The sequence below is a fragment of the Zonotrichia albicollis genome, chromosome 18 (genome assembly GCF_047830755.1).
Source record: "Zonotrichia albicollis isolate bZonAlb1 chromosome 18, bZonAlb1.hap1, whole genome shotgun sequence".
Classification (NCBI taxonomy): Eukaryota; Metazoa; Chordata; class Aves; order Passeriformes; family Passerellidae; genus Zonotrichia; species Zonotrichia albicollis.
Window position 1 is genome coordinate 1559062 of NC_133836.1, and position 12089 is coordinate 1571150.

General features: G+C 43.6%; 1 protein-coding gene across 1 annotated transcript in view; it reads right to left on the bottom strand.

Annotated features, from left to right (window-relative positions):
* Positions 1 to 898: 898 nt before the first annotated feature.
* The window catches only part of AACS (acetoacetyl-CoA synthetase), a 41169-nt gene continuing 29978 nt past the window's right edge, over positions 899 to 12089 (bottom strand). Inside the window, exons 15-18 of the mRNA XM_074554634.1 lie at positions 9243 to 9312; positions 8518 to 8576; positions 7187 to 7389; positions 899 to 2174 (exon numbers count right to left, since the gene is read on the bottom strand). Coding sequence (XP_074410735.1) covers positions 2037 to 2174; positions 7187 to 7389; positions 8518 to 8576; positions 9243 to 9312 — 470 coding nt within the window. The 3' untranslated portion in view covers positions 899 to 2036. The remainder of the gene's footprint in view (positions 2175 to 7186; positions 7390 to 8517; positions 8577 to 9242; positions 9313 to 12089) is intronic.

A 12089-nucleotide genomic window follows, 5' to 3' on the forward strand; every position in this document is an offset into this window, starting at 1 on the left:
AATTGCTCTGCTGTTGAACATTTAGTCAGAGCTTAAAGCCATTTCCAGAGCCAGCTCTATTTGCATGCCACACATCCCACTGAAATCTGCACATGGAGCTTTCCAGGCAAAACACTGTGAACCTCAATTTATAAATAGGCAACAGGGAAAAAAAGGAAGAGGGTTATGCACCCAAGGTACAGCAGCTACATCCTGGCAGCCCCAAGGCATCCATCCAGTGCTTCTGGGTAAAACTCTAATTTTCAGGGCAATAGAGAAGGAAATCTGTATTTTTGTTTGTAACTCCTGTCTGGGAAGAGCTTTGCAACATCTGACAATTACAAGAGATCAAATTATATCCATTAATTAAATTTTATATCCAGTGTTTCCAGCATCATAAAGGATTAGAAAAAGCAGCCTCTGGGCATTGTATATGTTCTTAATGTATCTGTGCTTCTAAACTATCTTTAATTAATGAAAGAAACCAAAATTACTTATTAATAAGGTTCTGTGGGCTTTGTAAACCTCAGACATTTTGCATGAATTAAAGAACAATATAATGAAGTTTTAATGAATACAAAGTCACAGTTAATGTAAAATTTATATATAGCAAGCCAGAAGGGGAAGGAATTTAAGAGTACTTTTAATCATAGGTTATTGGCAGCTTGGATAGCTTCTTTTTATATTTTTCTAATGGGTGCTTGGTATTTTTATTATCACTCCAGCATGGTCTGACTTGGTACAGTAGGGAAAGTACCAGCAAAAAGTTTTGGACTAAGGTGGACTTGGATTAAGTTAAAATCAGAACCATTAAAACCCAAAACAACCCATTAAAATCAGAAACAAACTAAGCTAAAAATTATTTCAAGACAACCAGTCAAAAGGAAAATAAAGACAGCAAGAGATGGGAGATATAATATATAATTATTATATATAAAGAATTTATTCCTTTTAATTAACTCTTTATCAACGCTGAATGCATTCAACACAATTGTAAGTACAATAATATTTCACCCACAAAATTCAAATAGTGCAGGAGACACTGAATGCCAGAGGGTTGGTACAGCTACTGCAACTGTATTTGATGATAAACAAAACATTTAGTGCTTCCATTTCCCTGTTTCAGTAAGCTCAGTTTTTTAATGACAGTATTTTTCCCTTTGTAAACTGGAGGGTTACAGACCTAGAAAAGGGGTCTCTCACTTTCAACATGACATTTAGTAAAAAAAGTTACAAAACCCATCAGCTTTTAATAAAGAAACACCCTGGAATTCCTCAGCCAATAAAGGACTTCAAGCAAGGAAGCAAAATGTCTTCAAACGTAATTCTGTTAATCCACAGTGACGCCAGCAATTCCATGGCAATAACCTGGAACAGCCCAGGAATGAGGAGCAGGGAATGCTCCTGCACCTTCTGAGCCCCACAGCTCTGAGGCAGCAGCCTCAAACCATGAGAAGGCTGCAGCACAAAATGGAGCAGCAATTTCCCCCAAAGGTACCATCAGCTACCTCAAGAAATGATTCTGAGTCAAATGGGTTCGGTGCATTATGGTTTGGCTTCATCAAAACACCTTAATGCACACTACAGTGAGAACACTGCATGGTTCAGGGACATGGGGTTACCATTTAAAATCACCGTGCACTCCCTTACAGGGGACAAACACAGGGATTGAAAAGTGTTGCTAAAAATCCAGTTAAAAAAAAAAAAAAAAGCACATTTTATGAAAGAAATATTCTATCTGCAACTATTGGTGCTCCCATTTGATGGGCTGCTGATGTAAATCTAACCAGAAAAGACGCACTCATATATATAAAAATCAAAACAGGCAGGTTTCTCCTTCCAGGCTGGAAAAAAACTCCAAAATATATGGCATATTTAACCAATAAAAGGGAGCTAAGCTTACCCAAGCCTTTCATAATGCACTTCATGAAATATTTTTTCCTTTTAAAAGAACCACTGGTATTAAATAGAGCTTTTTCTTTACATACAGTATTGGTATATACAAAACAAATACAGAACAAAGACACAAAAATAAAACCAAACCCCAAACAGTGACTTTAATAGTCTTGAAGCTCAGGAATATTTTGGTAGAGGTCCAAAGCCTCTGGGTTTGAGAAAGCTCCCCGCTGCTCCACTTCTTTCCCTGCAATTATTTGCTTCACAGCTACTTCCACTTTCTTCCCATTTACTGTATACTGAAAAACAAAACCAGCAAAGATAAAATTACTTTTTTTTTATGCAGTGGTTTTATGAAAATATTCATGAAACCCCCCCCACCAACTCCAGAACTCTATCAAAATGTAGCAGAATGCCTTCTCTTTTGTTACACTTGAAGCACTTTCTTCTGAAAAATCACTTGAAGAGTAGGTAGAATTCAAAGAGTTTGTGGCAGTTTATTACTCCTACTGGCAATTCTGTGAGAACATGATCAAGCTCCAATATAAAACAACAAAACCACGGTATAAACACTAAAAATATTTGGTTTTTATGTTCTGACACATCCAATGTTCAAACAGTTTTCAATTTTTTAAGGGTGGACTCAAAAAACAAAGCCCAACTGCACTGGAAGAAGAAAACCAGAAAATAAGGATTTTCTTATCTGAACTGGATAGTTTTCCTAAAAGGGTGAAGTGAAACTGAGCTTAAATGGCCCTCTACAGTTAAACATTTCAAAACAAACCATAGCAAAAAAAATAAACTGGAACCAACAGAGGCTTCACCTCCACTTGTGAATCACACAAATTCTATTACATTGTGTGGCTCAAAGTAATAACCCTGCAGAAAAAACCCAAATTCTTCTCTTGGGATCAGAGCTGTGATTTCTGACCAGGAGGAAGATGTGCTCCAGGGTCAGCAGGAGCAGCCTAGGCCAGGCTTGGGGGATCTCTGGTTTTAGAGGCACCAAGGCTTGCTGAGCCCAGGATCTCTGGTTTCAGAGGCACCAAGGCTTGCTGAGCCCAGGATCTCTGGTTTTAGAGGCACCAAGGCTTGCTGAGCCCAGGATCTCTGGTTTTAGAGGCACCAAGGCCTGCTGAGCCCAGGATCTCTGGTTTTTAAGCACCAAGGCTTGCTGAGCCCAGGATCTCTGCTTTCAGAGGCACCAAGGCTTGCTGAGCCCAAGATCTCTGGTTTTTAAGCACCAAGGCTTGCTGAGCCCAAGATCTCTGGTTTTTAAGCACCAAGGCTTGCTGAGCCCAGGATCTCTGGTTTTTAAGCACCAAGGCTTGCTGAGCCCAGGATCTCTGGTTTTAGAGGCACCAAGGCCTGCTGAGCCCAGGATCTCTGGTTTTAGAGGCACCAAGGCCTGCTGAGCCCAGGATCTCTGGTTTTAGAGGCACCAAGGCCTGCTGAGCCCAGGATCTCTGCTTTTTGAGGCACCAAGGCCTGCTGAGCCCAAGATCTCTGGTTTTTAAGCACCAAGGCTTGCTGAGCCCAGGATTCCGGTTTTTAAGCACCAAGGCTTGTTGAGCTCAGGATCTCTGGGTTTTAAGCACCAAGGCCTGCTGAGCTCAGGATCTCTGGTTTTAGAGGCACCAAGGCCTGCTGAGCCCAGGATCTCTGGTTTTAGAGGCACCAAGGCCTGCTGAGCCCAGGATCTCTGGTTTTAGAGGCACCAAGGCCTGCTGAGCCCAAGATCTCTGGTTTTTAAGCACCAAGGCTTGCTGAGCCCAGGATCTCTGGTTTTTAAGCACCAAGGCTTGCTGAGCTCAGGATCTCTGGTTTTTAAGCACCAAGGCCTGCTGAGCCCAGGATCTCTGGTTTTAGAGCACCAAGGCTTGCTGAGCTCAAGATCTCTGGTTTTAGAGGCACCAAGGCTTGCTGAGCTCAGGATCTCTGGTTTTTAAGCACCAAGGCTTGCTGAGCCCAGGATCTCTGGTTTTTAAGCACCAAGGCTTGCTGAGCCCAGGATCTCTGGTTTTAGAGCACCAAGGCTTGCTGAGCTCAGGATCTCTGGTTTTTAAGCACCAAGGCTTGCTGAGCCCAGGATCTCTGGTTTTTGAGGCACCAAGGCCTGCTGAGCCCAGGATCTCTGGTTTTTGAGGCACCAAGGCTTGCTGAGCCCAAGATCTCTGGTTTCAGAGGCACCAAGGCTTGCTGAGCCCAGGATCTCTGGTTTTAGGGGCACCAAGGCTTGCTGAGCCCAGGATCTCTGGTTTTTAAGCACCAAGGCCTGCTGAGCCCAGGATCTCTGGTTTTTAAGCACCAAGGCTTGCTGAGCCCAAGATCTCTGGTTTTTAAAGCACCAAGGCCTGCTGAGCCCAGGATCTCTGGTTTCAGAGGCACCAAGGCTTGCTGAGCCCAGGATCTCTGGGTTTTAAGCACCAAGGCTTGCTGAGCCCAGGATCTCTGGTTTCAGAGGCACCAAGGCTTGCTGAGCCCAGGATCTCTGGTTTTTAAGCACCAAGGCTTGCTGAGCTCAGGATCTCTGGTTTTTAAGCACCAAGGCTTGCTGAGCCCAGGATCTCTGGGTTTTAAGCACCAAGGCTTGCTGAGCCCAGGATCTCTGGGTTTTAAGCACCAAGGCTTGCTGAGCTCAGGATCTCTGGTTTTAGAGCACCAAGGCTTGCTGAGCCCAGGATCTCTGGTTTTAAAGGCACCAAGGCTTGCTGAGCCCAGGATCTCTGGTTTTAAAGGCACCAAGGCTTGCTGAGCCCAGGATCTCTGGTTTTAGGGGCACCAAGGCTTGCTGAGCCCAGGATCCCTGGTTTTTATGGACCAAGGCTTGCTGAGCCCAGGATCTCTGGTTTTTAAGCACCAAGGCTTGCTGAGCCCAGGATCTCTGGTTTTTAAGCACCAAGGCTTGCTGAGCCCAGGATCTCTGGTTTTTAAGCACCAAGGCTTGCTGAGCCCAGGATCTCTGGTTTTTAAGCACCAAGGCCTGCTGAGCCCAGGATCTCTGGTTTTTAAGCACCAAGGCCTGCTGAGCTCAGGATCTCTGGTTTTTAAGCACCAAGGCCTGCTGAGCCCAGGATCTCTGGTTTTAGAGGCACCAAGGCTTGCTGAGCCCAGGATCTCTGGGTTTTAAGCACCAAGGCCTGCTGAGCCCAAGATCTCTGGTTTTAGAGGCACCAAGGCTTGCTGAGCCCAGGATCTCTGGTTTTTAAGCACCAAGGCCTGCTGAGCCCAGGATCTCTGGGTTTTAAGCACCAAGGCTTGCTGAGCCCAAGATCTCTGGTTTTAGAGGCACCAAGGCTTGCTGAGCCCAGGATCCCTGGTTTTTAAGCACCAAGGCTTGCTGAGCCCAAGATCTCTGGTTTTTAAGCACCAAGGCTTGCTGAGCCCAGGATCTCTGGTTTTTAAGCACCAAGGGTTGCTGAGCCCAGGATCTCTGGTTTTTAAGCACCAAGGCCTGCTGAGCCCAGGATCTCTGGTTTTTAAGCACCAAGCCTTGCTGAGCCCCTTCCTGGTGTCATTTTGGGGTGGTAGCTTGGAAAAGCTGACACAGAAATCCCTCCCCAATGTTCCTGCCTGCTCTGGGACAGGATCCCACCTGCTCAATGTGCTGGGGGAGGAACCCAGGCTGGTCCTGGCTCCAAAGCCACTGAACCTCCTGAGTGAGCTCCAGGCACCCCATTTATCCTGGAGATCATTGAGAATAGGTGGAATAATCCTCAGCACACCCTTACAGTATTGTACCCATACCAAAAAATCCAACTTTTCCTTATTAGATCTGCTGAAGTCATGGGTAACCCTACCCCATCCTGAGCCACCTTCATCTCAACAATCTCCAACCCAATTTTCACACATGCCCAGACACAACAGCTCAGTGGCCTGCAAGGGAAATGCCCTCTTTAAAAAAAGATAAGGCTGTTCCAAGCAAATTAATTTGCTTTAATCAGTAAATCCTGTGGATGACCACCAGAACATTTATTTGGTCTGGACAGAACTAGACAGACTCACACTATGTATTAAACACTAAATATCCTACTAAAAGCATGTTTTGTGCTGCTAAATCACCACAACACAGCTGTACTGTTTCTACCAGAACAGTGTCAGGATCAGATTGTTTGCAGATGAGGAGTCAAGCACATTTCCAAAAGTAGCAGAAAATAATCAGTTTCCCTTCCTTCCAAGCAAAACTTTTAAAGAAAGATGAGAGACAACTTTGATCACTTCACCACCGGCAGATTTACCTGAAAGGTAATTAAAATTCCCTCAATTCAGTCAGTGTGAGCTAATTAATGATCTAGGCAGGCTCTCCTGAGGGGCAGCCCATCCCAAGCCCCTCCCTGCTGTACACTCAGGTGATCCACACAGCTCACAAGTTCAGCACCCCACACAGAAGCTGACCTACAGCCCAGAAAATGGGAACTTAGGGAATTTTACACTCATGCAGAGACATTCTGAGCCAAGGACTCAAAATCTGCCAACAGCATCCTGAAACAAAATCAACTCAAGAGATCAAGACCAGATCCCTCTGTGGACCACACAGTGCTGCTGAGCCCTACAGCACTTCCACATGGAGAGCCACCCTGCAGGAAAGGGAACCAGGTTCAAATGATGCCTCTGAAGCCTCAACTCTTTGGTTTGGACACACTCAAGTCTATGTGCAAATGGAGAGGGGAAAACCACACTCTGCACCCCCATTCTGCTGCTGAGAGACACTGTAATATCAGAGAGGGCTGCAAAATAGATATTCCAACTGAGGAGTTCTCACAAAGAGCTCCAGCAAAACAGCTTCAGCAGACTGAGCATGAAGAGCCTTCAGCTGCACAAATTTCTCCTCCTGAACAAGCACACCAATTTCATTTTAATTACTGTTACAGTTAAGACAGTGATAGAGCTCCATTTAAGTGGCTAAACAGATGTAAAAGTGAAATGGTTTACAAGATGATCTTCTGAATTTGCCAAGTGCTCTCAGCTCTCCTAAGAAAGTCACTCGTAACAGGAAAACAAAAACAAAATATGCTTATGGATAGCCAGAAAAGCTAAAGTTAAATGACCTTTTTAATATTTTCTCTCAAGAGGTTTAAGAACACACTACTGAGAAAAAAGCAACCCATTTAAAAAACAAAAACCACGCTTAGCTGAAGAGGAGATGAAAAGCTGTTGCTAGGCAACATAGACAAACTATTTATAAAGCCCGAATACACTTTTGAGATGCTAAAATTTCCACGTACGTGGGTTTGAAGAGCAGTGACAACTGCTCCTTAATTACTATTCAAGGTGACAAAGAAAACAGCAGGCAGCCTTTCCCCTGACATACCGGGATGCCTTTGGTTTCCAGGATGAGGCTGGGGACGTGGCGGGCGGAGAGCGCGGCGCGGATGGCGTCCTGGATGCGCCGCACCAGGCTGCGGCTGAAGGCGTGGCTGGAGGCCATCTTCAGGAACAGGATCACCCTCTCCTCGCCGTCCTTGTTGTACTGGGGCACACACAGGCTGTCAGACACCTCCTCGAAGGCTTCCACTGCAAGAGGGAGCGTTGTTAGGGATGGCTGATGTGTTTGTGGGGTGGTGGTGTATTTGCGGGGTGCTCCAATGAAGGGAGGAAGGATGAACCTGACTCCATGTTCTCAGAAGGCTGATTTATTATTTTAAGATACTACACTAGATAATATTAAACTAAACTATACCAAAGAAGCCAGAAAAGATACTTACAGAAAGCTAAAAAGATAATAATGAAAACTCATGACTCTTTCCAGAGCCTCAACACAACTTGACCTTGATTGGCCATTGTGCAAAAACAACTCGCACAAAACCAATGAAACAATCTCCAGACACATTCCACATGTGAGCACAACACAGGAAAACATTCTTATCTCATTCGCTTCTCCTTTTTCTCTGAGGCTTCTCAGCTTCCCAGGAGGAGATCCTGGGCCAAGGGATTTTTCCAGAAAATGTGACTGCCACAGCTTTGCAGAGAGTTGTGGATGCTCAAACAAAACATCACCTCCCCTGCATGGGCAAGGGGAAGCTGGCACCCTCTGCCTGTCTAGTTTCAGCTCTTACGTGAAAATCCAGGTTTAAGGCCCACTGAGGTCCATAACAAAGTTTACTGTTACTTTTGGGGCAGATAAGGTTTTACACAAAGCTGTTTGCTCTGGCTTTGCAGCACACGCAGGACACAAAGTCCTGGTGGCACAAGAACAACCAGGCAGCAGCTCAAGTCTCAGATCAGCACCTCTGCAGGGACAGTTCCCCCCTGTCACAACACACTCTTTGAAATACAAAGCACAAGCTCAAGAACTACTTCTAATTACTGGGAAAGGTACAATAAAAACAGTGTCAAGAGCTTGCCTTGAGGGGAAGAAGAAAAGGCTGACAGGTTAGGGGAAAAAGAAAAAACTTGCTCTATAAAATGTTGCTTTTGTGTATCCCAATGAGTCACTCCCCACCCTACAGATACTTAAGGAAAACAACCAGTTTCAAGTTTACAAAATCAAATTTTACTGATACTAACGTACTCTGTACTGTCTTATTTGAAAACCAGCAAGTTTTCTCCTACTAAATCCTTCCAAACAGATCTGCAATGCTTGTAATTCAGATTTAAGGCAACAATGTCATAGCTGGAAGAGGTGGAAGGTTGATTTCATACCTATGTTGTAGATTTCAGAACTTCCAAATCTTACTCCATTTGGATTTAATGTACCATCACTGAAAAATCAAAGAAAACAAAGAGACATTAAAGTGTGATTACAGCTTGATCAAGAGGAAAAATTGATGCAATTAAGCAAGTCTCTGTAGTGAAAGCAAAACCACATTAGAAACAGAATTTTAAGAGAATTTGAGTCAAAAAGGCATTTTACTCATTAAAATGAATCTGTACAGAGAACAGCAACATTAATTCACTCAACTTCGTTTCAAACATGAAACATTTTGTTGAAATGCAAACAGTAAATTCAGCCTCAGGTGTGATCCTGAATGTCTGTGATCACTGACAGGCACAACTTCATGCCTGACCTTCTGTAAGAAGTTTTGCTGAAAACAAGGTGGTGGCAAAGCCAAGACCACAGAAGTTCCCCAATTCCCCATCCTGGATGTGCTGCACTCTCAGTCCAAACTCCTGGGACCATTATGAACCATGGAACAAAACCACGTCCAGTACAGTCTTGTGTCCATAAATACAAAAGTGAATCTCAAAATGAGCTCCCTTCCCTCAAATCCAGCTGCTCTAATTAATTTAAGGATTGAAACTCACAATGTGAGAGTCAATAAAATCAATATAAAGCTAACAAGGGTGCCAGAACCATGTGTATTTTACTCCTAGGTGAAGATGGCAAATTGCAATACTTGTTTCCTCCCAGCACTCCCACCCTGTACCTGCGGCCCAGCATGACAATTCCTCCAGTCTTGGGGTTAATTTTGCAGTAATCACCATGGGCCCAGACACCTGGGGAGGAATGGCAAAGGTTAAGCAGGATTTCCTCATCCAGTCACTCAGCTGGCATTAACTGAGTGAAACACACAGAGATACAGCTGATATTCTGAGTGACATACACAGAGATACAGCTGATATTCTGAGTGACATACACAGAGATACAGCTGATATTCTGAGTGAAACACACAGGGATACAGCTGATATTCTGAGTGAAACACACAGAAATACAGCTGATATTCTGAGTGAAACACACAGAAATACAGCTGATATTCTGAGTGAAACACACAGAAATACAGCTGATATTCTGAGTGAAACACACTGAAATACAGCTGATATTCTGAGTGAAACACACTGAAATACAGCTGATATTCTGAGTGAAACACACTGAAATACAGCTGATATTCTGAGTGAAACACACTGAAATACAGCTGATATTCTGAGTGACACACACAGAGATACAGCTGATATTCTGAGTGACACACACAGAGATACAGCTGATATTCTGAGTGACACACACAGGGATACAGCTGATATTCTGAGTGAAACACACAGGGATACAGCTGATATTCTGAGTGACACACACAGAGATACAGCTGATATTCTGAGTGACACACACAGGGATACAGCTGATATTCTGAGTGAAACACACAGGGATACAGCTGATATTCTGAGTGAAACACACAGGGATACAGCTGATATTCTGAGTGAAACACACAGAGATAGAGCTGATATTCTGAGTGAAACACACAGAGATAGAGCTGATATTCTGAGTGAAACACACAGAGATACAGCTGATATTCTGAGTGAAACACACAGAGATAGAGCTGATATTCTGAGTGAAACACACAGAGATACAGCTGATATTCTGAGTGAAACACACAGATACAGCTGATATTCTGAGTGAAACACACAGAGATACAGCTGATATTCTGAGTGAAACACACAGAGATACAGCTGATATTCTGAGTGACACACACAGATACAGCTGATATTCTGAGTGAAACACACAGAGATACAGAGCTGATATTCTGAGTGAAACACACAGAAATACAGCTGATATTCTGAGTGAAACACACAGAGATACACAGCTGATATTCTGAGTGACACACACAGGGATACAGCTGATATTCTGAGTGACACACACAGGGATACAGCTGATATTCTGAGTGACACACACAGATACACAGCTGATATTCTGAGTGAAACACACAGATACACAGCTGATATTCTGAGTGAAACACACAGGGATACAGCTGATATTCTGAGTGAAACACACAGAGATACACAGCTGATATTCTGAGTGAAACACACAGAGATACACAGCTGATATTCTGAGTGAAACACACAGAGATACACAGCTGATATTCTGAGTGAAACACACAGAGATACACAGCTGATATTCTGAGTGAAACACACAGAGATACACAGCTGATATTCTGAGTGAAACACACAGGGATACAGCTGATATTCTGAGTGAAACACACAGAGATTCAGCTGATATTCTGAGTGACACACACAGAGATACACCTGATATTCTGAGTGACACAGAGATACAGCTGATTCTGAGTGACACACACAGAGATACAGCTGATTCTGAGTGAAACACACAGGGATACAGCTGATATTCTGAGTGAAACACACAGGGATACAGCTGATATTCTGAGTGAAACACACAAAAATACAGCTGATATTCTGAGTGAAACACACAGAGATACAGCTGATATTCTGAGTGAAACACACTGAAATACAGCTGATATTCTGAGTGAAACACACAGAGATACACAGCTGATATTCTGAGTGACACACACAGAGATACAGCTGATATTCTGAGTGAAACACACAGAGATACACCAACAATCCACACCACAGTTACTGTAAGAACCAGCACACCCAGGAGCAGCTCAGAAATCAGGATCAAGCCCCAGGTTATCATCTGATGGCTTCTTTGAATCACTACCCAGCATTCCTTACAAAACCAGCTCTGAACACCTCATTTTGAATTACTGGAAGCCTATTCCACAGAAGTAACAACATTCCCACCTCCTTTCATTGTCTTTCTTGATCCATTTTTTTATAATGCACAATTCTGTACAAGAAGTTTTCTGGGCTTGTGTAATAGGTATCAATTCCCTAGGGAGCATCTGTGCTTACTGTTCTTTATTTGTCTTAATGCAAAATCAGGTTTGACTTTTCAGTATTATTTAAGATTGATACTGCCACAGCAGCCTGCCAAAACCAGAAGTAAAACCCAATTCTATTCAAGTTTTTCTGAGGAAAAACACCAACCTCAATTATTTGCACCCAAGACCATTTTCCAACGTAATTGTTACCATCTCAAGCCCATTTACAAGGAAAGACAGAAAAGGGGTGCAGACAGACCCTCAGTGATTACAGTCTTAAAACTGCCACACTGATTATTTTCTTTTCTGTTTACTGCTGTCAGGCTTACATGCAGACTGCAACTTTCACATTCCTCAGGTTTCCTGTGTGGTTATCTCCTGCTGCACATCCTGACTTTACTTGTGAATTCACTCTGTACTGTTGCTGTTTATTTAAAAAAAAAAAGTTCCCACATCCAAAAAACAGCAGCTGGAGATCCTGCTCTGAAAAAATCCCTGCCCCAGAGGCACCAGGGGTTTGGCATTGCTGCGCCACAGCAGGATGAGCAGAGTCCTCCACAATTGCTCAGAAAAACCTCTGGTCCACTTTATCCCATAGAAGGCCAAGGCTGCATGTCTGAGGCAGCAAATATTTAATATCTATTTAATCCTCATGCTAATGAGGCAGCA